Here is a 26,878-nt window from a genome sequence, read left to right as displayed (position 1 = left end):
GTTCTTAATTCCCAGAACTAGGAGTGCAAATCCGTCAAGTTTGAGCAGCTCACGAGTTTGCTCAATCAAAATTCAAACTTAAACTCGAGTTCGAATAGCTCGAACTACTTGATGAGTCGAATTCGAACTTAATATTTGAAGTTCGAAAACTCGTTAAGCTTAATCGAGCTTAATCAAAGTTCATATATAATAATGCTTTTATTAATTTTTTATTAGTATGAAACATCTATTTTGTCCATTATTTAAAATTACTTATATTTTTTAAACTCAATTAGACTCGTTTAAACTCGATTGAACTCGAATCAAGACCGATTGGACTCGATGAGTACGAGCTCGAGTTGAGTTCGAGTTCGAGTAATACAAAACAAAATCAGGTTCGAGTTCAAACTCAACTTTCAAGAGTTTAAGGATCTCCAACTTGAGCTCAAATCCAAGTTTTTTAACTTGAATTGAGTACTCGAACTCGATTATACCCCTATCCAAAGCTTAAAATTCAATGCCTGCTGAGGCCCTCAAATACATGCATCCACCAAATGACAGATTCAGTTCTTTCCGCTCAAACTACTCCTTGCTAACTCTCTTATCCTTAAAACAACTATACTGAGGAAAAACTTAAATGTAAGCCTCAACCCAAAGCAGGACATCCGGCCCCTACAAGTGAGCTATTTTTTTTTTTTTTTTTTTGTAAGTAACGATAACTGTTTGTATAACCTATTCTAATTTAATCTAGAGGGAGGGGGAGAGAAAGCGACAAATAGTAACCGGTGGAAGGTCTATACTTCAAGGAGCAATTTATTACTTTTTGTTAGTCTATTAGTGATTTCATATATAGAGTTAGTCTTTGCAGAGGGAATACTGATTAACAATTGGTAGAAAACAAACCATGGTCCAGAAAAGTATAGCATCTGCTTTAGCAGGTTATTTGCGCAAGCCTTTAACCATTTTCCCAACGCAGCTACATTCCCCTGTACCAGCTTGATATCAACAAAATTTACACCCAGAGTAATGTAGCTGAAACTTGAATAAAAGGGGCTAATTAACGGATGGATAAGAGAAGATATGTGGTGCATAGATGACCCGTCAAAAGTTCTCAGATAACCATCAAAGGCACTGGGAAAAAGTCACAGACAGTCAAAAAGCGGGTAATTGCAGAAACTTTCTTAAATTTTCTTTTATTTGGTCTAGTCATTGCAGAATTTATGTCTAAATTGACTATTATCCCCTCCAATATCACCTAAGCTTTTAGGTAAAGTTATAAACTAAAAAAAGAGCTAAAGCAAGCAAGTAAATCTAAATTAATTTAAACGCATTAACTAGTGAGAAGATTTCTTTAAAGATAATTACTTATCTTTAATGGCAACCTTTCTACCGATCAACCTTTATATGTAAGACTTTACTTTCCATAGTCTTTACTTTAAAGATTCTCAGGCACCAAAATAGGCTTTTACACCCTTAGTTGGATTGACTGAGGACAATTCTTCTTGTCAAATATGAATTCCATTTTAGGGTTACGGTTCTTAACCATTTCTAAGAGTTATAAAACTATTCATGAGTCATTAGGAACACATGATCAAACATCATTACTCTTCACAAGAAATTTATATTTCTAAAACTTTATGAAACCCTTATTTTAACAGCTCTCACTTATGCAAATGCAAGTTCCAATTCCATGTTTTTTGGTTCAACTTCCTTTTGTGATATTTGAAACTCTTTCAAATTTTAAATTCTATCTTACTCACACTACTTTATCTAGAATAAACTATTTATCTAAAAAATACTAGTTTTAGAGAAAAACACTTTTACTCTTTGAGAAGATAATAGTATTTTTGGAGAAGATAAGGAAAGTCTAACTTATGAGTTATAAGAAATCAAACCAATGAAGTAGAGAGAGCGATTTGCTCTTCTTCTTTTTAGCCGATTTTTGTTTTCTTTATAATTCTTTTTTTTGGTCCTTGGGAGATTTTCTTTTTAATTCTTAAGAACTCTCCACATAAGGTTTTAATCGGATCTTAACTCTAATTTGTCCTATTATAGATGCTCACTTCATAAGTCGGGCAATTCAAACTTTCATAAAGATTTGGATTTTCTAACATTTCATATCTCATGTGGTAAGATTTGAACAAATATATAAGATTTAGTGTATAGGAGATAATTTTATCTAGGACAAACCCCAAAACTATTTTGGTAAATTTACATAGTGCATCTTATCTCATAAGATATAATTCTTTATCTAGATCACTTGATAATATTCGACATATTTAGGAAGAATTGTTTTACTTGAAAATCTCATTCTTCATTATACAATTTTGAAACTCTTGGACTAAGTATTCTCTACCTTGATCAAATCTTGGTGCTCCAATTCTTCCCTTGGATCAAATATTATTCACCTTGATCATATCTAGGTGTTCTAACACTTGACTAATTAGTTCCTCTACTTTACACATAAACTCTTTAACTTCTCAAAACGTTGGATTTATACTTAAAGCACATGTATCCATTCTTTGAGCAGTTATTAGTAAGAGAAATAAAGCATAAGAAATGATTACCTCTAACATGAATTGTTAATCTTTCACATGCATCACAATGTATGAATTTTAACAATTCTTTAAGACTTTTCATATAAAAGGACATCTTAGTCTTTTAGCAGTAATAAGATCCACATTTCTCAAATGATTCATAATCAATTGAGTGAAATCATGGTATAGTTTGAAAGAGTGTTTCTTGTTCATAAGACCAAATTCATAAATGCCAAAGATAAAATGGTTTTAAGTCATTTAACATCATATTGAGCAAATGACTTTCTTTTATTTTAGAAATGAATAACACTCATTAAGTTCTAAAATAAGTCCACTGGATTAAGAAAGATAATTTGTCATTACATTTTAATAAAGTAATTTTTACTTTACAAAAGTAGATATTTATTATCATTCTCTTCAATTTACTTCTTTTAAACTCTAGTATCTCATACCCCAATAACTTAACTTGGAGGTAAACATCCTAGTTATTCTCAATTATAAACTTAACTTAAAATGAAGGGTAGAAGAGTGGAGTTGACTGGTGTTGTGTTGCAAAAGAATTCCTGAATTTATCCGCCAAACTTCCACTCCTACTCCTACCCTTCGCTTTTTCTTTTATCTGTATTTTTTTTCATAACAACTGTGCACTAGTCTGATCGGCTGAAGAAGGAGAAGGGGAAGAAATGGAGGAAGACAAGAAAGAAAATGAAAAGTACAAGTCCCTCGAAATTATCCCAACATCCCCTCATTCTTCCAGAGCCTTTAATTTATGCCTCAATCGTCCCCCTCACCTTAACGCTCTCTCACCTCACTTCTTCACCGAATTCCCCCATGCCCTTTCATCCCTCGATCAGAACCCCGACGTCTCCGTCATCATCCTTTCCGCTGCCGGCCGTCACTTCTGCTCCGGAATCGACCTTCAAGCCCTCAATTCCATCTCCTCCATCCTCCCTTCCGCCGACCATGGCCGGATCCGCGAAAAGCTCAGGCGAGATATCAAGTTCATGCAATACGCCATCACCGCCATCGAGCGTTGCCGGAAGCCTGTTATTACGGCTGTTCACGGTGCCTGTGTAGGTGCGGGGATTGATATCATTACAGCCTGCGACCTAAGGTTTTGCTCGGCCGATGCTTTTTTTGCGGTGAAAGAAGTGGACTTGGCCATCACGTCGGATCTTGGGACCCTTCGGAGGCTTCCGGCTGTTGTTGGATTCGGAAATGCTACGGAATTGGCGTTGACTGGTCGGCGGTTTTCAAGTTCGGAGGCCAAAGAAATGGGTTTGGTTTCCAAGGTTTTTGCATCCAAGGAAGCTATGGAGGAGGGAGTTAGAGCTGTAGCTGAGGGAATAGCTGCAAAATCTCCTCTTGCTGTGACAGGGACCAAGGCAGTGTTGCTGAGAGGTAGGGATCTTACTTTGGATCAAGCTCTGGATTACGTGGCGACCTGGAATTCTGCTGTTATGCTATCTGATGATCTAAAAGAGGCAATTTTCGCACAAAGCCAAAAAAGGAAACCTTTATTTGCAAAGCTCTAGAGTTGAATGGATGGATGGTCCATAAGGTTACTGCTAAAGTCCTGCATTTAATTTATGCAATGACATGACGTAATTCGGCAGTAAAACTGTGGCTTCTTCCTCAGTGTCTTCATAAGAAGGCTTTGTAAGAATTTAAGGAAGAAGATGCAAGGACCTATGACAGGTGCCGAACCTGTGCAATAATAAAAACCTACTCGAGAAAAATACAGATTTTGTATATAGCGGTGAGTAGGGTCGAATCCACAGGGATTGGGGATAATTCGTTTCTTCTAGAGTCCAGAGTATGGGGGGTTTTGGTATCGAATGCCAACTAAACAAATTAAATGCGGAAAATAATTAATTAAAAGAAATAATTAGGAGAGTTCTAGCCAAGGGTACACTTCAGAAATGATTCATGCACTGATCATTGATGCAAAAATAGTTCCAACATTTATTAATAGATCAGTTATAGTTGTCATACATGCGATAAACAACCAACCCTTCCTTAATTTATCGATAGTCAAGGTACGACCGTTATCTACTTCCCTAACCCAAAAACAACCCTAGGTACGACCGTAGGATTTAATTTCTGGTTTGCATTAATAATTAGAAAGACCCAATCCTAACTAACAAACACGCTACGAGGGTTTGTTTAAGCTAGATCGTATGTTCCCCTGACATAAACCCAATTACGCCAGTTGCTACTAAGATAGAGATAACGAACAATTACGGATTCAATTACCTCTATTTAGCAAAATAGCCTATATGAATAATTAATTATTGCGCACTAATCAATCATACATAAGGACTAAAACAATTAAAAACAGGAAACACATAAATACCAATAAATGAGGAAGCGATTAAAATAATTTCGATCTCACAGTAATTGTTGAACCAAGTCTTTAGTTGTCCCATTGACTAGAATTAAGAGGTTAGTCCTCCATTAATGGAGAACAACCATGCGAAAGAGCTAAGAAAAGAAATCTAAAACTATGCTAAAAGCCTAAACTAAAACTATTGATTGATAAGAGTTCTCTGTACGTTTGTCTCCTTTTTAAAGCCAACAATGACTAAAGTTTCTTATCCCTGTGGTCCCCGCTGGAATTGAGAATCAAACCAAAAGTGGGGCTCTACCGAATTCCTTGCTTTTAGTTTTCTATTGCCCGTAGGACTCCAATCTCCTAATCAGCAAAGGAAATGCAATCTCTTTGTAGCACCATGTGGGCCCGGTTGTTTGAAATCCCAATTATCTCCAAAAAGTCCCTCATTTTTGTAGTTTTCTGTTTCACTTCCTGAAATTGAGTCCAATACCAAATATAAATAAATATTAATAATTAAAACAATATTTGACAAGGATAAAGGGGAAAATTAACAATAAAATAACCAACAATTAACACCCTATCAATTCCCCCCACACCTAAATCATGCTTGCCCTCAAGCATAAGAACAGCAATTGAACACCAAAATTTGACAATGGCTATTGCTCTAACTATCATATTGCCAAGATACCCAGAAAAACATATATCAAGCATCACAGTTAAGATCCAAGAAAAATCACTCCGGTTAGCTTCTCAACCACCAACTCCTCCAATTTAAAGCAAACTAATCTAAGAAAAAGGAATGGTTGCTCACATTTATCAGCAAATGGTCCAACTATTAACCAAAATCTCGACATTAAGATCACAAACCGGCAAGCTGACTTATTCACATACTAACACAATCTTTATTTTATTTTTTTCCTTTTTTTTTTTTTGAATAACAAAAGACTTAGTCTGGGTTTGTTTGGATTGTGTTTTATTTGGAATATTTTTACTGTAGCATTTTTTGTGATGTGATGTGTGTGAGATAAAAAGGTAATTGGGAAGATAAAAAGGTGTATTGGAAATTGTAATGATGATGTAAGCAGATAAAATTGGAGAAATAAAACACAATCCAAACAAACCCTATAGCCCTTAGAGCCTTTTGACGCGAACTCCAACATTTGACAGATGGAGGAGCCCGGTTACTCAGTTCTAATTGCTACGGGACCACGCACTCATAGTAACTACTACCTTTTGACGCGAGAATCGACACTTTAGGTGAAGATCCCCGGTTACTCAGTAGTAACAACTAGTGGAGTACAGTCACCTCTTATTTATGATAACATACCACAATAACTAGAAAATATCACAAAAATAACAGCAGCCAGCCTCAAATTTCCAAACATGGAGAACTAAAATTAATAATTGGACCAATTCACATGAAAAATGCCAACAATCATTCCCTATGCCTAGAAAAGTTAACCAAAAATTGGAAAAGTTAAGCAATTATTGCTATTCACCAAAGAGATATTCCTGAACTCAACCACATCAACTTGATATCCTTTTATTACTAAAACTTGGCAATAGCAGAATTAGAGGCAACAATCCAGCATCAAAACTTGGTAGTTATAGAAGAGCTGACCACTAGAAAAAAGAAAAGAAAATAAACGAAAAAGGAGATAAATATCAAACTAAAACAAAGGAAAAACCTCTAGAACCTAAAAACTAAAAATACTAGCACCCAAACTGACCCCCCCACACCTAAGTCACACATTGCCCTCAATGTGATAATGTAACAACAGAAGAAAAGAGAGGGGCAACGGTACTTCCCTGAAGTCATCAAAACAGGGGCGGTTCAGGTGAAAATTGAGGATCAAGGCCTGCATGGGGCATAAATGCTGCCAAATTCTGCACATGTGATGCAGGTTGACGTCAATGTGGGTCATCCGAGTTGCTAGTCGTTCAACTCGCATCTGGAGCTGGTGCCATTCGTCAGCCCCTGGGGTAGGAGGAGGCTGCGAGTGTCTAGGTGTCCTAAACCTAGAAGCGGATCTTGGCCTTACCATGATCTCTAGATGTCACTCTAATCACAAGGGACTACAATTGCCAACAGATAATGGAAACAGGGATTTCAAAGTAATAACAATTTTTTTGGTTTAAAACCAACCCAATGAACAATAGGCACAATTCAACCACCCAGAGGACATACAAATACCCCAACACTTAAAGCAATGGCAATCAATGAGCACCTATGGTCCAAACGTAGTCAAATTCAGAATCAAGACAGTCCAAAATGCAACAAGTGTTCCAAAGAGCTTAGTAAAGGAAACCAAAAGGATAAAATGCTCCTGAGCAAGGCAAGTAAAGGTAACCACTTCAATAAGCAAATTTAAGCGTAACAGGCACCTCTTAATTTAACCAACAGCCGCAGCAAATTACCCACAACGCGACACAAATTATACAAAATAGACACAAGTGGACCCAAAACCGTAACAACTGTCTCCAATTGGACAGTTAAATACCCAATTCAACCTGCTAAAATTAGCAATTGACCACAGAAATTGGCAATTCCAGCAACCACAGTTCAGGATTCGAAAAATAATTTAAGCACTAAGGATCAAGAAACTGTAAGCAACAATGCAACCAGTACCACTGGTATATACATAGGGAGGATTTAAATCAAACAGCAGTAACTCAATAAATATCAGAAAATATCCCCACGTATGGCAGCAATTAAACCCAATTCCACTCAAAATCTCAGCAAATATCTCCAATGGACAGTCTTACACAACTTAACCAACTGAAATTAGCAAATGTCCCCAAGAAACTGACAAAACAAGCAATAGTAGTTCAAAATTTGGACTACAACTAAATCAAAATGTTGTTTCAGTTTTCAATCAGGTAGCCAACCAAGTAGAATCAATAAATGTAGACAAAATACCCCAACCAGGAACTAGAATCAATATGTTATCCCCAAACTCTGGGATAAGGACAAATTTCGTCCCTCAACTTTTGGGTACGACACATTTGATGGCTGAATTAATAATTTTTGACCAATGTCATCCTCAAACGGCAATTTAGCCAATTTTTAACGGAACTGGTCATGTGAAAATCACATGACCGTTAAGTAAACTTAAATCACATTTTTAACAAAACCTGCATCCTAAATGAAGCATAAGCTCAACTCAATGCTAAGCTGATAGGAAATGTCTACAAGGCATAAGTTATTCAACAGGATGCTTTTCAATGGGCAAGCTTCCTTTTCTTGTTAGGCCATTTTCAACCTTGAAACCTTTTGAGATCAACCACGGCGAAATAGTTGGACACTCCTGGCGAAATACAGAACTACTCGAGCAACTGTGTAACTGAAAACATAATAAGAGCCTGAAGCAAGTTCAATAAAGTGAAATGAACATCAAGCAATGATCAATCATTTTTTTTCTCATCTCCCTTTCTTCTTTCCTCTTACCCTCCCTTTCTAAAAAACACGTTGAGAAGAATCAAATAGTACCTGTTCTTGCAGCTGTAAGTGCAGCTTTGGCTTTAGGTAGATTCTTGAAAGAGAAATGAAGCTTCCTTTCTAGCAAGTGAATGTCTCCAAGAAGCAACTTGTTATCTAATCTTCTCGCGTCATTGATTGGTCCAGAAAGGAGAGCCAAAGCTTCAGAATACTCTTTGTTCTCCATCAAAAGAGCTGCGAGTTTTGCCTCAGTGCACAGACAAAGGAAATTTTGGTTCTCATTACGCGTCCATTGTACAATTTTCTTGCATAGGGCAATCTGAAGATTAGATGTGCCAGGTAGTTTGGCCAGCGTATCAAGAATTCCACGAACAATTTTGGACTTTTTGCTTTGGGGATCAAGGAAAAGAAGGGCTGAAGTTGTGTCAGAAGGTTATTAAGTTTTTTTGCCTTATTTTCCTGTCTAAGCAAATCAGTGAGATTGGAGATGGGCTGCTCCTTTATTGTTAAGGCCTCTGGAGAAGATGAAAGGTTGGCAAGTATGTGGTAATAGATAGAAATTGGCTCAGAAGGGCTAGTGGCTTCAGAAGCTTGTGTAAGTAAAGGAGTGGTAGCTGGCAAGGAAGATGTAGACATGGTAACGTCTCAGATGTTTGGACACATGTGATTTAAGATAGAATTTAGGATTACATAGCTTGTAGAAAGCCTGGATGCCGTATCTTTAAGCCCAAATTGAATTACAGAATGCAGTTATAAATATGTAACCAGAAATCAATAGAAGAAAACATGAACTCTCAAAGTAACACAAGACTAAGAGACAACAACTAAGCAGGAACAAGTATAAAACATATCGCAGTTATTTCAAGCGCAAGGCATATCTAGGCATTATTGGTGCGGACTTTCCACAATAACTGGAAGCTCTTCTCCATTCGTATGCATCTCTCACAGATTTTGTTTTGAATTGACACATAAAGATTTCTTTTAATCCAGTATTAAGGCAGCGAAGCAGTAAACTCAAGACCTTCAGATAAAGGCAAAATACTAAACATTTATGCTCTTCTCCATTTGTATATATTTCTTACAGAAGTTTGCTCTGAATTTACACATAAAGAGCTTTAATCACCATTAAGCTAGTTAAGCAGAAATCTCAAGAAATCAATATAAAGGCGAAGCACTAAACATTCATACTACAGCTTTCATTTCCGGCAAAACTGAATTAGATACCCTTCTTACTTTGTTGTTGGTTCATAGAAGGCGTCGATGCAGCTTTCCTTGCTTTCCTCTTTTGATAAGCTCCCCTCTGTTTAGCTTCTTTTTCTTCTACTGATAAGGAAGCAGTTTTCCTCTTAATTTTCGGTTGCAAAGAATCTTCTTATTCGTTAAATGTGCAAGCACATCACTTGAAGACACTATACACTGAATATTCAAAGCTAACACTAAGCATGACAATAACAAATATAGTTTAGAGCTCACAGCATAAATAAGGGCAAAAAACAAAGATTTAGCATAAAGGAGGTAGAACCTAGATATGAACTTATGCAAAGCAATAACAAAGGTAGCAGGATAGAGCAGCGAGCTGTGGATGCAGAAAATAAAAGCAGAGGAGTAATGAATGCATGCAGCAGGAGAAAACGGAGAAGAGGACTTGCAAAAGGGGAAAGGCGTTCTCTAGAGCACTTGATGGTTTTCCTTGATCTCTATCAGAAGGGTTCTTGCAACTTCAAGTTTAACTTAGACTAGTAATTCATAAAGATGTTTGTGATCAAGAATTAGTTGAAAGGCATGAAATTAATTTGAGCATTTAGTAAATTAAGAATATCAATGAAAAACAAATGAAATTATAGACGTTTTGTTTTTGTGTTAGGTACCCTTCATAATATGAAAGTACCTAGTGGGGATTGATTTTGATTTTTAGGGTGTTAGAATGGAACTGTTAATATTTATTGGGGATGATTGACTTGCAATATTTAGGGTGTCATAGGAGAATAATAGGAACTTGGGGGAGTTGTTGTGGAGACACACAAATAAGGAAACACCACTCTGCAATTCTAAGCTCTCTGTTCACCGGATACGCTCGGTGCATACCACTTTTACGGCCTCTTCCGCCCATAGACGGTAGACATGGACTACGAGCTTTTAATTTCTTTTCACGAAAATCAAAGCACCAACAGTCGGATCAAGCTTCATTGCCGGAGGTAGAGCTCGGGCAGTCCTGTAATGTTTTATTTTTACTTTGTTCCCTATGCATTAATTAGTGTCATTATATTTTTTTGATGTTCTATGCTTGAGCCTTGTTGATGTTTGAAGATTGGAACTGAAATTAGTTATGGGATTCGATTGGTGAAAAAAATTGGGCATTATTTATGAACAAGTTTGAAAAGAAATACACTAATTTCTTCTCTACGCCTGTTAGCTATTTGAACAAACGCCCAAATGAGGAAAAACATGCTTGCAAGAACGCATCCTCACAAAAGAGGATACATAAGCGGCAATCCCATGATTTCTCACCAATAACATAAATATTTTGCCAAATAACCACAAATACATTAGCTACTTTTGTTTTGTTATTCCTCAACACCCCCCTGTTTCAGCTTTATCAGTCCCTTGGAAGATCGATTTTTCGTCCATTAGAGCTGTTGTATTGGGACACTCACTTAATTTTTTTGATTGAAAACCATGAAATATATGGAATGGTTGAGCGGCAGAAAGAGTACAACATGTTAGAAATTGAATATTCAACCTCCATATCATCCCTTGGAGTTAGAAATTGAACTATACAATCAGTTGCTGGTGCTTCGTTCATAATTTTTTCTGTTATTCCCTCTTTTTTTTTAATTTTTTTCCTTTTTGGCTTAAAGATAGATGATTTGCTTGATGTTTTGTTTTCTTTGTCAATGTATGGTTTTGTGAGAGAAGATGAAACAGCTTGAGAGTGCAGCCGTGCTTATGATTTCTTCAAATTGGGAGTCATTCTGTAGTACTTTTTCACTCTAGGATTGCCTTGATTAGAGCTGTAAACGAGTCGAATTGAACCAAGTATCTCATGTTTGGGCTCTGTTCGTTAAGCAATTCGAACAACGTTCGTGTTCGTTCGTTAACTTTCGAACTCCAAACCTGTGTTCGTGTTTGGCTCATTAAGCAAAGTTCATATTCGAGTTCGAATTCGTGTTCGACTCGTTTAACATAAACGAGCCGTTCGCGAACATGCTCGAAAAGCTCGAATACAAATTATTTTAAGCCTTAAATATGCAATACAAATCATTAATCATCCTCAAAAACAATTAAAGCACTAAGTGACTAAATAATATTATTCATTAACTATATAACTAGCATTAACATAAAAACAATAAATAAAACAAAGCAATTTGCCCTCCACATATAAAAGTCGAGCCATAAAATTAGCCCTAAAATTTGTCAAATGGTAATTATGTCAATGTTCATGAATGTTCGTTAAAACTCGCGAACATGCTCGTGTTCACTCGATTATTAATCGAATAAAAAAATTCGTTCAAACTCGATTCGTTTAAGGTTTCGAACGAACCTTTCACGAACATGAACGAGTCGAAACGAACCAAACTACTGAACAGTTCGGTTCATTTAACAGCTCTAGCCTTGATAAGATTTTTGTGGCTTTGAATATTAGAATATATTGGAAAGTGGCAGTAGGTTGTTTCTCTTTTGTGCCCATTTCATTTGCTAGACATTTTTGCTCCTGTCACCTTAGATCACAGAACAATTGACCTGTGTATCTGTGTACTATTGACTAGAAATGAAATTGCAAGTATACGGTGTAATGCAACTCACTATTTATATTTTATAGTTATCCTCCTTACTTTGTAGCACAAACAATATGAAAATTGGTGTTTCCATCCCTCTAAGTACCTCAATTACAGAGTTTATTAGGGTTCTTGTCGTCCTCAGACACCTGCCACCCTCGACTTTTTAGGTATCCTGTTTTCCTGTCGCTTTATTTTTGGTGACTTTTTTACAAGTTCTGAATGAACCCTGTTTCCAGGAACAACCTCCAAAAAGTCCCCTCTGGCTTTCGCCACCACTGCACCCTTTTAAGAATCACCGCCCGAAACAGCATCGTGTGCGAAAGTCGTGGATATGACATATGAGTTAAACTGCAAGCGTAGTTATTAGCATTATTAAAGGTAATGGGTTCTGAATTTGAAGTAGTTGAGGAGAGATTGAAGGCTTTTTTGGGTCAGCTGCATACAGAATTTGGAATTCTTAGTAATTTGATATGGAGGCTTTGAAAAGTTAAATTGGAAGTTGAATGCAATTTAATGTATGATTAGCAGTGATTAGACTGTTACTTGCTGTTGCATTGCACATATCTAAACTTTTGGCCTTTCATTGCTTCAATTTGTAATTCTGTTTGCATCCTGTTTTACACTGGGGTTCAGTTTAAAATGGAGAAGGTGTGATGGAAGTAAATATAACTTTTTGGAAAGGCTTGTTGAGGTTGCACGTTTACTATCAAAGGTAGTACATTTGTTTGTGATTTGTTGTTCATAGTTGTGTTTTCTTTAAACTGTTATTCTACCTTCAGTTGTCTACGTGCCTCGGTCGAACTTGTGACATCAAAAGGCGAGGCATGCCATAAACAATGATCTTACATCTGTGCTTTTCAAAATTTTTCATTGTTTTGATGTCCAAATCTGTCTAAGTCAGTGTCCATCAAAATCTTTGGACCTTAGAGGATTGAAGTTGGTTGATTTCAGTGTCTTCCATTGTTCCTATGTTATCTTCCTGTAGTAGCAAATTATTAACAGATCATTGTTGCTGTCTTTCTTTACCATCCTCCTCCATCTACTTCTTTGGTATCATTGTCCACAAGAGAAATAGAATTAGCTGGAATCTTTATTCTTTCCCAAGGAAGCATATCTGCTGCTTCACCTTACACCACAACTACCAGTAGGAGAACTAGAGTGAAGATGTGGTCATTTTCAATTTCTTGTGGGGCTTTTAATAGATTACTTTCCTTTTGGTCTATTTATATCCAACAAGTACTAAACTTTCCCTCTAGTTGAAAACATGATTAGAAGGGATCAGTATGCTCTGATTCATGAAACTATCTTCCCAATTGTGCTCTATCTCTGTTGCAGATGGTTGAGCCAATGTTGAAGGCAGCTGTGTATCCTTTGGTTGAGTTTTTGATTTTGTATGTAGGATCTTGACTAAAGATTCACTTCTGGAAATTAATGGGTTCATTTATCCTAGATTCCCTACTCATTTCACACCCTTTATTTTCTTTTCAATTGGTTCATGTTAATCTTTTGAAATTGAATGTCTTGAAGGGTTTCTGCTTGTACCAGTTTCAAAGTGACATCTCAAGTGTGTGAACTAATAATGTGGAGCAACATTTTGCGCTATTTATGTGGTTTCCTGTTGGTTGTGTCTTTAATCAAGCTAATTTTGACTTTGTTTTTTATATTCTTATACTTAACTACTTCTCTGACTTAAGATCTCCTGGCATATAAAAGAAGCATCCTATCGTAATCAGACATGGGATATGAGTAGAATTATCACTACTTACTCTAGTTTACTCTTCTTCATAGTTGCAGATTAATATTGGATCCTTTATTATTTTGCTTTCTTTGTCTTGACATTCATGGTTCAGTTAATCATGTAGGAAATTCCTCCTGATGGTTGGTATTATTGCGTAGGATTTTTTAGTGCAGTCTTGCATGGTCCTTTCATATAGTTTTCATCTGTTTTTCCGTGACAACTAACAGAGATATATCTGAACTGCTTTCTCAATCATTCTTCATGGGATTTTCACTGACAATTTTGTCACTGCTTGCACGCCTTCGAGTCTTGATTCAACAAGTAAGTGCTGTTTGTTTCTTCAATGAGCTTAGTGATGAAATCATATAGATTGAGCTAGTTGGAGGATGATATACTTGTAATCCATGTAATCATGTCGGTGATAGAGATTTGATTTCATAATTATTAGATTTGACAATTTAATTTGACTAAGTTGGCTTGCCATTCCTTTCATGCAGATACTCCTTGATGTTGTTTGTGTATACAACTCCGTTTCTTCTCTATCTCGAAAGGAGCAGGCTATTAAAATAACCGAAGAAGGTTTCGAGGTTATTTTCACTGATTTTGTAGTCTAATGAATTCTTTTGCATCAGTTTATAGTAGTAGTTACTGTTTTATGGACCTCAGCTTAAAGAGATTATTTCCTTTTCGAGTAAAGTTTGCCTATTCATTTGAAACATCCTCTTTTCTTATTTGGGCACTGTGCAGGTATTTAGGGAATATTATCCTATAAAGGAGCAATTTATCTCCTTAGATTGCATTTGGCAGACAGATAAGTGTGTACTAGTTGAAAAAAAATGAATGAAGCTGAATCCAAAGCCAAGGAAAGGATGGCAGGGAAAGATGTTTCGCAAGGGGCATCTGCAGTACAGTATCAGAGCATTGAGGTTTTGGTTGGAGGTAATTAAAGATTAGGCCTCAGAGGAAATTACTTCAGCTATCTCTCTTCATTTCTATAACCAACGTTTAAGAAATATGAAGCAACGCTTCACAATGTTTTGCTTTCATAGAGTAGAGTACCTTTACTTCTTCATGCCAATCTTGTTACCAAAGGTATCAATCACCTTTAAAGAACTTAACGTTATGCTTCTGGTTCTCCTAGATTATGAAACTGTTAAGGCACATCCTGAATCACAGATGACAATTTGTTTCACTTGTACTCCATTACTTTTTGCATGCAACTAGAAAATTAAACATTAATAAACTGATAGATTCTTTCTTTGTGAAGAAGAATGTAGGACAATAGTACCCCGTATACCTTTTTTTTTTTTTTGTTGATACGATAGATTATTAACATATCTAGTCTATGCGGGAATGGGGAACTTTTCAATTGCGTTGTGATTGCTGACGTGGCGGGCTTCCATTGGCCGATTGGTGGTCGTCCGCTTCGTGTGAATTCGCTCGCGTGAATTGGTTGTCCAGCCGATTGTTTTTTCTCTTTGTTTGCTTGGACGTCTGGCCTGGAAGTTTGCAGCTAAATTCTGGTCCCACGTGGCTTTGGTTGGCTTTGCTTTGTTTCTTTTGTTTTTTGTTTTTTTTCCTCAGACCTTTAGCAATCCTTTTGCCTTTTGTTTACCCGTGCCAATTTCCAATTGATGGCCGTCCATTCCCACGCGTGAATTCTTTGTTTTTTGTTTGCTCAAACGTTTAGCAATTCTTTTGGATTTTGTTTCTTTTTTTTTCTCAGACGTTTAGCAATACTTTTTTTCCAATTGATTGTTCGTTAGCTGATCAATAATTTCATTTTTTATTACCTAACACATAACATTTAACTTTCAACTTCTTACAATTATTAACATTTTTGTAGTTTCCAAATAAATCACAATTAATTATCAAATTCTTGTAATTGACACATATTAATTATTAACACATATTTTTTTTTCGAATATAAGAGGGGAAGGCATTCACCTATTATTATCAAATTTTCATTACAGCTTTATTTGGTATTGATTCTACATAAACAATCAGCAATGTAGTGTGCTTCCGCTGGTGTCATTTATCGTTTATTCACGCCACGCACCGCGTTTAATTATCGATTCTCCACTATTAATTGTTATAACTATTTATTTATCTATTTTTATTTGAATTCCATTTTTTTACCCAATCAATCACATTTTTATTGCCAATTTTTTTTATTCATTGTTAATAGCTAATTAATGATGTCATTTTTACTTGTTATTTTTTTTACCTAACAAATCACATTTAGTTCATGACTTTTTTGAAACTATTAAAAAAAACATTTTTTTTGCCTCTTCACAAAATCGCATTTAGTTACCTTTGTTTTTCCAGATTTTATTAAGAAAATGTTCACCTTTATCTTGGGTTGCCCCACAAATCAAGTTTAATTATCGACTTTTTAAAATTGTTCTTTTTAAATTAGCCCCTAATTTTGCAGTTTTATTGCCAGACAAATTCCTTTTAATTGCCGAATTTTATAGTTATTGAAATTTTTTACCTAACAAGCCGCATTTAATTACCAGCTCTGGGTAGTTATTAGCCAAAATTTAGCCTCTTTTTTGGGGTTGCGGATCAAATCATATTTGGCTGCCCTTTTTAACAATTGATTGCTAACTAATTAATTAATATTGTTACTTTTTTTTGCCTGACGATTCGCAATTAATTACCTTGTTATTAATTGTTAGTTACTTAATCTGTCTACGTTGCTCTGTCTTGAGAAGACCGCTTCTCATTACTCTTGTCTTCTTTGCTTTTGACGGGCTTAATAGTTAATTGTTTCATAATTAACTAATCTTATAAACTAACACCCTTAATTACCAGGTCTTTGCAACGGACAAATTTTGCTTGTTTAGTTTGGCTGCATCGTTTCTCGATTTCTTCATCCACCGCTCACATTTCCTGTCATCAGCCTCCAGCCTCCTTTTGTTGACAGCTGATTTTACCTGAGTTGAATAATACCTGACTCATTTTTATTATATTACCCATCCTTTCTGCTTCCATTTACGCTTCCTCATAAGAGCCTTTGTAGTCTTTTTTGTCCTTTTTCTGGGGTCATGTCTGTAAATCTGCAATCTGCCGTCGCCTCTTCTCGTTGTCGCCTATCAACTCTTTTGCTCCCGTCGATTGACGTTGTTTTCTGCTTTGCATTTGTACAATGGTTATAGAGTTTCTCCGGCTTTCTTTGCATTTGTACAATGGTCCCAGCAGATTTTCTGCTGCTCAACATCATGAACAGTGGTAATTGTGCATCTACTCCTTTCTTTACCTTTTTCTATTGCTCTTGTTTCTTTGCTAGAGAGAAAGAGCTACCTCATAAACATTCAATTAGGTTCTTCGTTTTCTTTAGCTATTTTGAACTTTCCTTTTCCTGATTTAATGCCTTGGTTCCGATTTGCACTGGTAATGTAATGATTCCGATTTTACAATGGTTCCGATTTCCTCTCAAATCCACCGTTCCTCCATTTTTGTTCTGTATACATTTTTTTCCCCTTGATTAAATTTTCTCTCATTCTCTGATAAGTTTCATATTTTTTGTCACAGGTTGAGAGGTCAGACTATTAACTAAACCATGAAGAAATGTGGAGATTGTTCTCTAAAGGTGAACACTTTCTCTATGATTTTTTTTTTGTTTTTTTGTACATTTTATCTGGATTTTTTCCCTTATATCTCCCTAATAATCTTTTCTGGCCAAGGTATCTGTTGGATAAATAAGAAAGGAAAAAAGGATGCAATCTTTCTCTGTTCGATGGCCGTTTTCTTTCCCGAAATTTGTTATCAACAGATGTGATTTTCTTAGATCTTCAAAAAATCACGTCTAATTTTTTTTTCTTTTGTGATGTTGCGATGTTGCAGGTATGAAATTTGGAGATTTTCTCCATCGTCGTCATGCTATTTTGTAAGTTTTTTCCCCCTTTTGAAGTCCCTTTTCCGTGCCTCTTAATCTTTATTTCCTTTCTATATTTATTGGTTTTATTCCCCAAAAATTTTTGCCTGGTTAATATCTAAATTTCGCCTATATTGTTCCTTATTTCTTTATCCATGCTTTCTCCGAAGACAGGTACAGCCAAGAGAAGATCATCACCGAGAAACATTCTGTGCAATTTTGCTTCCTTGGGATTTGTCCTTCTTCATCTCAGGTTTTCTCTATTTTATTTTTTCATTTTTTTAACTTTTGTACTCTTTTTTAAGTAGTTTCTATGTTACTTATTTCTTTCTTTTGGGTCTCTAGAGCCCCCTATACAAACTTGTATGATATTTATTATAGAAGAAAAAATTACTTGGTAGAGAAACTGAAATAAAAGATTGTCGAGAAACTCTAAAAAATGGAGTTTTCATGGCTCATCTTATGGCTTTTTTTTTTTTTTGGTTTGTTATGTGCAGGGGTGCGTTCAATTATTGACTCACAATAGACGATCCATATGGTAACCAACCCAAAGTCTCCATTTGTGGAGATCAAATTTCATGTCAATGACTGTTGAAAACTTTAGTTATTTTTTCGTGTCTTTATTTTTGATAAAACTATTTTTCTTTTTTTTTCCTTGTGAAGTTTTGGTTCTCATTTTCCGGAGAGTGTATATGGATTCTTTAAAACAAAAGAAAAAAAATACTTTTTGTGTTTTCTTAGTTGCTGATAAAAGCACTGAAACCTATCAAGGAGCCATTAGTTGAGATACTTGTTTTAAGTACATGTTTCCTATATATTTGTATATGCATGAATCTTGCCTGCCCTTCGTCTTTTAAATGAGTACCTTTTATTTTAGGTTTACAAGAATACCATTTTTTGGTTAAATTTTTGTTTATTTTGTTCCTAGAAGATTGGTTTGAGTTCATCTACTGGGGATAACATTTTGGGAATATAAAGTGAATATAGAGTAAATATGGCAGATTGAGTATTAGCCTGTTAATGCAGAGAAATTTCTTACTATCTACTACCATTTAAGTGGTTTACTACATGTTTCTTGCTTATTTGGACTTTACCTTTCGTGAAAATGATTTCAATGTTTATGGGCAATTAAAAGTTTGGTGTGGTAATATGTTGGTCTTTCCAGTTTCTTTATATTCCTTGAAAAGGTAAAGAGAATTTTTTGCAGCTAAAATAACAAAAAGATGTTAGGATTACTTTGCATTTAGATCCTATTTTCTTAAGTCATCTTCTTTTTATTTTACTTTTGGTTATGTTATTAATGTTTTTTATTCTTTTATGTTATTAATTTACTTTGTTCATGTTAAAGGTGCAAATGATTGAAGATGTAGTCACTCCGAAACCAGTTCATGGAATAACAAACTTTGTAAGTTAAAAATGCAGTCCTTTTTTATCTTATTTTATCTTGCTTTTGTGTTGAGCATGGTCACTATTAGCTGGTTTATTCTTAATTTCAGCCTTTCAGTCCTTCACTATTTGCACACCATTAATTCACTGTATTGGAATCATAAAAAATGTATTGGAATTCACTGTATTAATTCACTGTATTGGAATCATACTACTTTGTTTACTATAGAAGGTTTTTTTTTGGTCTCTTATTTTATTTAATTATCTTTTATTACAGCAAGAAACGTGAAGAATTATTCAAAGTTTACTGAGAAAAAAAATGTTTAAGTGGTCAATTTTTTTTAGGCTTTACTCGTCATATATGTACTGATTTGCTCTATGATTTTCTGCTCAGATTTTTGTCAAGAGAGGGAAGAAAGAAAAAATGGTGGTCAATTCTTACTTTTAATCATTATGGGGTTGTACAACTATGCGAAACTTAAATACTTACTGAATTTGTTGTTGACCATTATGATGTTATTGTAAGAAAACTTTTAAGAATTATTGCCATTCAAGAGGTTTACTCTATATTTCTTTTTTATTTAGACTGTCTGTATTGTTTGGGTAAGATAGCATATAAGTTTTTATTTTAGGATATTTTGTTGCCAAGTTTGGATGTGTTTGACATACACATTGTCATGCCTTAGGTAGTGGACATTTGTGGTGTGCATCGAATAACCATTGCCAAGATTGCTTATTTTGTAAATTATAACGATTTGTTTGCATATTTAAATTTGTGAAATTTACTTTACGGGTTTTATTCCTCATCTCACCATTAAATGGTTAAATGGAAACTTTTGAGAGTACAAATAGAGCTTCATGAAAACAAGAAACTAGATTCGGGCATAATTTTGGTGAAAATGGAACAATTTGGTTTGAAAGCAAGATTAAGGATTCTTTGATTTTTCTTTGTATTAGCTTCTCACAATTGCAACAAATTTCTAATGGCCTTGCTTTGATTATGTTCAGGTTCCCATTTTAAACAGCAAGCGAAATGGGACAAAAAAAAAGAAGGCCATGAAAAGAAGCAAGGAGGGAAAATATGGATCTTCATCAGAACATGTATGCTTTTGTTCACTTTTTTTGTGAAATTTAAGCTGGTTCTGTAAGTATTTTTTTGTTTAATTTTTCCCCTGATTAGAAGGAGAAGATGAGAAGAGGAATAAGCAGATGAAGAGAAAAGTATGAATCTTCAGCCCAATCAGGTTATAAGTTTCTTTAATTTAAGCAGTTTTTGTAAGGTTTTATTTTAGTTCAAAATACATTTTTAAATGAGTTTTTGAAATGAAAATGAGGTGAGGCTGATGAAGGGAAAGAACAGATCTTTGGTTTGATTGAATGCTTTAAGTTTTTTCTGTTACTTTTTCTTTGTAACTTGAGCAGTCTTCTGAGTTTCTTTCTTGTTTGCCTTTTTTTTTTATTTCTGACTTTCTATTATTGAATGTGAAGCAAAAAAGAAAGAAGAAATAATAAAATTTCATAGTCCTAAGCGATTTTTTTTTTAAAAAAAAAATTTGTGTGAGTTGCATCTATAGTTGTAGAATTAGTTATTAGAATGATTGAAAAATTGGATTTTGATCGACTCATTGTAGATGGTAAGAGCTTGAAAGTAATTGATCAGATAATGCTTAGGATCACATCAGATTGTTTTTGCTTTGAGTTTTCATTTTTTGTTGGTTTATTCATTGTGTAATTATTTATTATGCTTTCAATAAGATTTGATTTTGATAAGATTGTGTGAGGATTCTAATAGCTTTCAAATGATAAGGTAGATAGTAGAATCATTTATCCTTTTTGGTTTGGGGTTTCATTTCAATTTGTGGGAATTAGGTACCAGAAGAGCTATATTTTGTGTTATCAATGTTAATTATCATTGGATTTGCTAAAATTAGCATTTGTGGTGTACATTTAAAGCTTAAAGTAATGCAATTCAAAGCTTAAAGTAATAAATAGTGCTATAGTGCCACAAAAATTCAAGGCATTAGTTAGACGATTTTAGAATCAAAACAAGGAGGAATAACGAACATCATAGGTTAAGCTTACTATTGCTTTAGGTAGAATAATTTCAAATGTATTGCACTTTGAATATGTCTGAAGATCTACGTTGTATTTGATTGAACTGTTCCACTGATGATGCATTATCCTGTTGGGTTTAATTATTCTCGCTGGTTTTGATTAAGATTGTCTTTGTTGCTTTCTCGATTCCTGAGATATGATCCTTTTTCTTTTGTTTAGAAACATTAAAATTACCTCTCGTGCACTTGAAGTGTGAAGATGCTCATGGATTATTTGCATTAATATCATCAAGAAATTTTGTCAGATCTCGTTGCTTTTGGTTTCTCCTGAGGTACTGTCTTGTCCTTTTACTTATTTCTTTGCTTATACTTTCGGACTATTATTATAGATTGGTATAAATTGCTTTGTTTTTTTTTCCAAAATTTGATGTTTCTGATCGGAGTTAAGTGTTCCATAGAAATTCAAATCCTCTGATATTTTCTTTAGGATTTTTTTGTTCAAATGTTTAGTAATCTGGTTTATGACATTGCTTCTTGTCTATAGCTTTTAACTTGGAGTTTCGTCTATAGAGTGAATTTCTAAACCCATCGTTCACTGCTCGATAGGTATTTGCATTCATGGGAATGAGAGGAGAATCAGAATGAAGCTGGAGCTCTCTGATGCTATTAGTCATTGAAAGTCTAGAGTCATTTTGCTTGTGGCCAATTAGAAATACTTTTTTCTTTTCTTTGTCAATTTTTTCAATTGGCACTGGTATACGTTTAGTCTTACTAAGTAGATTTTCTCTTTATACTGCATGTATATGCATTTTATTATTCGTTTGAATATATTGTAAAAGAAACTTATTGTTGTTAAATATCCTTTTCTAGGAACTGACAACTTGATTTGTGGTTTTTATCAACAAAAAACAAACTCATAGCTATTAAATGCCTTTTTTAGGAACTAACAACTTGCTTTCTATATTTTTTCAAGCTATATTTTTTCCCCTTCTCCTCCATTACATGTGTCTTTTTTTATTTTTATTTTCATTCTATGCAAAAGCAAGGAGCATCTTAATGATCTTAGAGTCTCTCATTATATTGTCTTGCATTTCTTTAATAGATTATTCATATTCACTGCTTAATAAAACTACAAAAACAAAACGGTAAAGTTTTTGGTGTACCTTTGTGTAACTTTTCATACTTAATATTTGAATTTGAATCATTGGGCATTTCTGGGCAACTTTGAAAATTACACCGCTGAAAATTACACCGCGCATCGCGCGGTGTTCTCCTCCTAGTCCTATACTAAGGGGGAGGGGGTGGACCTGAAGAAGTCTAAGGGTAATCCGGAAAAAACTGAACCACTACCGGACCAGATGGGTGCACTACGCACCTGCCTGGATTTTTTAAACAAAGTCACTTTAATGTGGCAAATTAGTGGGAGGCCCTTGTCTCCCATTTCACCAAGCTTTAATGCATTGGTGGCGGTCATGAGCCCTGGGCTGGTGGTTAATGGTACACCGTATACTTGGAATTTCATTTCTAGTCAATAGATACACAGGTCAATTTTTCTGTGATCTAAGGAGACTGACCGGAGCAAAAATGTCTAGCAAATGAAATGGGCAAAAAAGAATAACAACCTACAGCTTACTTTCCAATTTATTCTAATACTCAAAGCCACGAAAGTCTTATCAAGGCAAGACTCCCAATTTGAAGAAATCATAAGCACGGCTGCACTCTCAAGCTGTTTCATCTTCTCTCACAAAACCATATAGTGACAAAGAAAAGAAAAACCAAGCACCAAGCAAATCCTCTTATCTTTAAGCCAAAAAGGGGGAAAAAAAAAAGGAGCCAGCCCTAATATGAAAGTTGAATATTCGATTTCTCACATGTTGTGCTCTCTCTCTCTCTCTCTCTTTCTCCTGCTCAATCGTTTCGTATATTTCATGGTTTTCAATAAAAAAAATTGAGTGAGTAGCGTCCCAATATGACAGCCCTAATGGAGGGAAAAATCGAGCGACCAAGGGATGATAAAGCTGAAACAGGGGGTGTTGAGGAATAACTAAACAAAAGTAGCTAATTTATTTGGCAAATGGTCGGGATTGGCAAATGATTAAACCTTTGAATCTGAATCGAAATTGAATTGATTGAACCAATTGAATCGAGAACTGGATGCTCTTCCAGTATACTCTCCAATCCGAATTTAAAAATATTGAACCTAGCAGCCTTGGCTTCGAGATTTTTATTGGGTTAGCAAACCTATAATACCCAAAAGAGTTTAGAGGTTTCAACTTGATGATCATTAGACATATTTTGATCCTATATATCTATCTTGAAAAAAATATAAGAGCAAAAAGTTACAGCTTGGTAATTGGCCCAAAATTCATCTCTATTATTTTATTTTATTTTTTAAAACCATACAAATGATTTTGTTATCATTTAATTGAAAGAATTAGAAATAAGCATATCAAAAAATATGGTGGAGACTTTATCATTTAGAATATAAATTTATCAATCATTGCTTTTCTTTAGTGTATTTTCAATTTAAACTTGTTTTCTACAACATGAGCACCATTGTCGCTCCTTTTTTATGAAAAGCTTGGAAGAGATTACGATCGAAATCTACTGCAATACTTTTTCCATCGATTTATTCTTCTTCTTTCAAAAACCATTTCTGAGTGATCCTTGCCTAAAGAGCTAAGATCTATGCTTAAACTTTCTACCGAAAATTAAAAATACCACATACTAATGCTTTTAAAAGTTTGGTTTGTTTCTGTGTTGCCTACCTCCTGTCTTCAAATTGATACTTGAGGTGCTTGAATCAAACAATTTTTTTGATCGGCTAAGTCCTCGAAATCAAACAAAAAGGAAATTATTATGGTTCTTTGATAACTTAGGTAATAGAAATTCTCTCTATCAGCCCTGGCATTATACATTGCTGTAATCTGGTAGAATTAATTGGACGACCTTTTTTCTGCAGCATTTGATGGTTTATGCATGTTAACACTAAAAAGCATAAGCAATACGTTTGTGTCTATCAGTCAATGAGTTTTACCCCCAGATAAATTGGATCATATGGTTAGTCTTTAGAGGCATCTACTGACTTCTAAAATTTAATTGATCATATGCTTTTGTTTTGCTCAGGTTTCTGCATGGTGAAGCTAAATCTAACTTCCATTGGCTTCAACCAATAGTTTAGCCTAGCAACTCAAGGATGCTGCAATCCCCTGGATATGAAAGATTCCAAGATGCTTTTAGTAAGCTCCAAAGAGAGCCATCAGTTCAGGTGAAACAATGCACATGTAGTTGTTGTCTGTGCCCTTGTCTAAAATCTCATTCTGCTGATGACTTGGTCATTTCTGCCCTTTTTGTTGTTCTTCTACTCAGAAAATTGATGTATGGTTCTAGATCGTATTTACTGTCAAAAGATATCAGCTGATAATTTGAAAGTTTCCAAAGTCATTTCCACACTAATTGTTCTTTCAGTTATGTCTCTAAAAGGTGCCTACTTAAATTGCAGAACACGGTGGTCTCAATCTCCTGTGACAAAGCTGTTTGGCACGCCATCTTGAACAACAGGGCAGTTCAGGATCTCCGAGGCTCAATCTCTGCAGGTTATACGCAACAAATTTATTTGACAAAATTTTCAAAACATATACGTTTATTCCCCTGCCTCCTCTGTTAAATCACACACAGTCATTTACCTTAGCAATATTTCATCCTACTAGGAATCTTTTAGATAATTTAAACAATTCTAGGATGAAGTTTTATAATTCATACTTGTTCATTGCTTAAAACAAAACTTTCTAGACCGTTTTTGAACTTCTTGTATTGCCTGACAAAGAACAGAGACATGTTAGCTGATGTTTGCATGCACTTGTGGCTTTACAATGACAAACGAGCTGTTAATTTCGTGAAGTTTTTTTTTTATATTGATGATTGTGTTTGAGCCTCATTTTCTAGATAGAACCTTCTGCATTTCTGATTATAAGATCCAATTATCAATTCTCTAGTAAGATTGTCAAGGAACAAAAATGAAGAAACACGAATAGTTCAACTGACTCTTCTTTCAGGCAGTTACCATGTCAAACGAAAGTAACAATATGAAGATTACAGCTTAGCAAACAAAAGACAGACCATGTTTTCTTGGTCTGTTCTTTTGTAGATTGAAGTTTATAGCTTAATTTAATGACATATATACTGTAGCAGTATTTTTTGCATCATATTCATACATATCTATTATGTGCCTAGACAATTTTCAAGAATGTTTATCGATGCATGTGTAGAACAAAAGACGCAGGCATCTAGTGAAGAAGCAGACATAGCAAACCTTATCTTGCAGTGGATTCTGGGATTTACCAAACCAAAGATTATGGCTGTGATTGAGAAAATTGGATTGATGATGGCTTGAGTTATTTATACCTGGTGACAAGGAAAAACCAACGTCAGAACTCACTGATCTTGTGGAAGAAAAGATTAGATCTTCATTACTTCTTTCAGTTGTTATTCTTCTGATTGTGGTTGTCACGCCAAACAATGGCACCTGATGAAGGCCTTCATCTTTGGACGAATGCATAAACCGGGAGTATGGTCAGTGGTGGCTCTACCATCGAGCCATATAAATTGGCTTCAACGGCTAAAGGTAGGAATGGTTGAATAGTGTACATGCAACAACATATGGACGTCAGTTTGTCAGTTAAGATTAATCTTAGATATAGTCTTTAGTCATTTTAGTTTCCCATCTGATTTCTTTTGTCATTTCTTTCTTGTAGGTTATGTGGATATCATTTTGTTTGGGGGCAAAAGACCTCGATGATCCAATGGTCCTCAAAAAACTTTTCATTTGGTGCACTTTTAGTCCTCCAACCAACTAATAAGTGTGTATATTTGGTTCTCCAACTAATAGATATGTATACTTTTAATCCTTTCGTTCGATTCTCCAGTTGAAGTAGACAGGAAACATGTCAACTACTACTCACAGGACAAACTAAGTGGGTGATTTTGTCAGCACTGCATAGAGACCAACAAAACCCTAAAAATGATAAAACTTAAACCCTGAGCTTCCACCTTCTCCCTGTGTGTCAAATCTTCAGAAAAGCAAAGCAAAGAAAGTAACGATTAAAATGAAATTCAGACTTGCAAATCTATCGTGACGCGGATGGGAACCCAACTCAAAGATGCCCTTCAAAGCAGAGCTAAGACACTGATGTATTTATTTCAGAAAATGATGGTGGAAAAAGAGAGAGAGAGAAAGAAAAGGCTCATCCTTTTGAGTGTAAGCAAGTCTAATATCCATTCTCTGGAATAACCTGTCAATCATGCTCGCTTCTAAACAAAGAAAGAATAGATGTAACGTAAATGCAGCAAAAGAAACTTTTCTTGTGTTCATAATTCAACCACAATGCTGCCTTTGTGGAGAAGTAAAACTAAGTACTTTCTAGCCAGGGAAGGAACATTAGCAGTACAAGAATTTGCTGGACTAATTACACTTGCAAATCGATTTTTAGTACGATTGCTATCAGTATATGGCAAGTGTTGGAGAATTTGCTGTACTTAGTTTTCCAGAGAGGAGGATATTCCTCCGAATTGGTGGAAAGTAATGAAATTTTAGTCGAGTTCGTCAATGATGCCATCAAAATCGATGCTGCTAAATTTTTGCCGCAGTTTGCAAGTATAAAGAGCAGAGGTAGTAGAAAGTAGTAGAGAGGAGCTTTGTGTAGTTGAATGAAATTGATTTTTTTTCTTTTTTGGTAAATAAAGATGCATTAA

At 35.0% G+C, this 26,878-nt stretch overlaps 3 protein-coding genes and 1 long non-coding RNA gene across 16 annotated transcripts; 3 read left to right on the top strand and 1 right to left on the bottom strand.

The window, feature by feature from the left end:
• Positions 1-3,047: 3,047 nt before the first annotated feature.
• Positions 3,048-4,204, top strand: LOC113738149 (delta(3,5)-Delta(2,4)-dienoyl-CoA isomerase, peroxisomal-like). Its single transcript, XM_027265346.2, has one exon. The coding sequence runs from the start codon at positions 3,200-3,202 to the stop codon at positions 4,049-4,051; it is 852 nt and encodes a 283-aa protein (XP_027121147.1). The 5' UTR covers positions 3,048-3,199; the 3' UTR covers positions 4,052-4,204.
• Positions 4,205-4,879: 675 nt separating this feature from the next.
• Positions 4,880-8,873, bottom strand: LOC113736529 (uncharacterized). 2 transcript variants are annotated; one of them, XR_003459744.2, is made up of 2 exons: positions 8,342-8,873; positions 4,880-8,214 (listed from the first exon to the last, which is right to left on the bottom strand). It is a non-coding gene; the product is annotated as an uncharacterized lncRNA (long non-coding RNA). The 2 variants fall into 2 exon arrangements; XR_011842513.1 differs by having other exon boundaries at positions 4,880-8,195.
• A 1,366-nt stretch (positions 8,874-10,239) lies between these two features.
• LOC113736528 (uncharacterized) lies at positions 10,240-14,999 on the top strand. 4 transcript variants are annotated; one of them, XM_027263550.2, is made up of 5 exons: positions 10,240-10,485; positions 13,405-13,433; positions 14,035-14,128; positions 14,305-14,394; positions 14,555-14,999. In XM_027263550.2, exons 1-5 carry the CDS (start codon positions 10,240-10,242, stop codon positions 14,645-14,647), a joined length of 552 nt encoding a protein of 183 aa, XP_027119351.1. In that variant the 3' UTR covers positions 14,648-14,999. The 4 variants fall into 4 exon arrangements, 3 of the variants coding, with proteins under 3 accessions (XP_027119351.1, XP_071940870.1, XP_027119352.1); XR_011842512.1 differs by having other exon boundaries at positions 10,347-10,485; positions 12,306-13,433; XM_072084769.1 differs by having other exon boundaries at positions 10,350-10,485; positions 12,703-13,433.
• Positions 15,000-16,683: 1,684 nt separating this feature from the next.
• LOC113737138 (uncharacterized) lies at positions 16,684-22,000 on the top strand. 9 transcript variants are annotated; one of them, XR_011842511.1, is made up of 11 exons: positions 16,705-17,041; positions 17,345-17,402; positions 17,657-17,699; positions 17,862-17,940; positions 18,185-18,225; positions 19,036-19,092; positions 19,468-19,500; positions 20,082-20,174; positions 20,254-20,317; positions 21,348-21,459; positions 21,734-22,000. XR_011842511.1 is itself a non-coding variant. In XM_072084766.1 (10 exons), exons 3-8 carry the CDS (start codon positions 17,690-17,692, stop codon positions 20,284-20,286), a joined length of 309 nt encoding a protein of 102 aa, XP_071940867.1. In that variant the 5' UTR covers positions 16,684-17,041; positions 17,345-17,402; positions 17,657-17,689; the 3' UTR covers positions 20,287-20,317; positions 21,348-21,459; positions 21,734-22,000. The 9 variants fall into 9 exon arrangements, 6 of the variants coding, with proteins under 6 accessions (XP_071940867.1, XP_071940865.1, XP_071940864.1 ...); XM_072084766.1 differs by lacking the exon at positions 18,185-18,225 and having other exon boundaries at positions 16,684-17,041; positions 17,858-17,940; XM_072084763.1 differs by lacking the exon at positions 18,185-18,225 and having other exon boundaries at positions 16,694-17,041.
• Positions 22,001-26,878: the final 4,878 nt, after the last annotated feature.

Source organism: Coffea arabica, chromosome 3e (genome assembly GCF_036785885.1).
Source record: "Coffea arabica cultivar ET-39 chromosome 3e, Coffea Arabica ET-39 HiFi, whole genome shotgun sequence".
Lineage (NCBI taxonomy): Eukaryota > Viridiplantae > Streptophyta > Magnoliopsida > Gentianales > Rubiaceae > Coffea > Coffea arabica.
Note: the sequence above shows the minus strand (reverse complement) of the source record. Positions and strands in the feature narration are given on the sequence as shown.

What these genes read in the sequence shown, in the direction of transcription:
- LOC113737138 (XM_072084764.1), top strand. Translation starts at nt 17,381, where the DNA reads ATGTGGAGATTGTTCTCTAAAG. An exon ending in GTGGAGATTGTTCTCTAAAG is followed by an intron (nt 17,403 to 17,656) that starts GTGAACACTTTC and finishes GCGATGTTGCAG; the next exon opens with GTATGAAATTTGGAGATTTT. An exon ending in TTCATGGAATAACAAACTTT is followed by an intron (nt 19,093 to 19,467) that starts GTAAGTTAAAAA and finishes TTTTCTGCTCAG; the next exon opens with ATTTTTGTCAAGAGAGGGAA.
- LOC113736528 (XM_027263550.2), top strand. Translation starts at nt 10,240, where the DNA reads ATGATTGACTTGCAATATTTAGGGTGTCATAGGAGAATAATAGGAACT. An exon ending in CCAATGTTGAAGGCAGCTGT is followed by an intron (nt 13,434 to 14,034) that starts GTATCCTTTGGT and finishes GACAACTAACAG; the next exon opens with AGATATATCTGAACTGCTTT. An exon ending in TTCGAGTCTTGATTCAACAA is followed by an intron (nt 14,129 to 14,304) that starts GTAAGTGCTGTT and finishes CCTTTCATGCAG; the next exon opens with ATACTCCTTGATGTTGTTTG.
- LOC113738149 (XM_027265346.2), top strand. Translation starts at nt 3,200, where the DNA reads ATGGAGGAAGACAAGAAAGAAAATGAAAAGTACAAGTCCCTCGAAATT.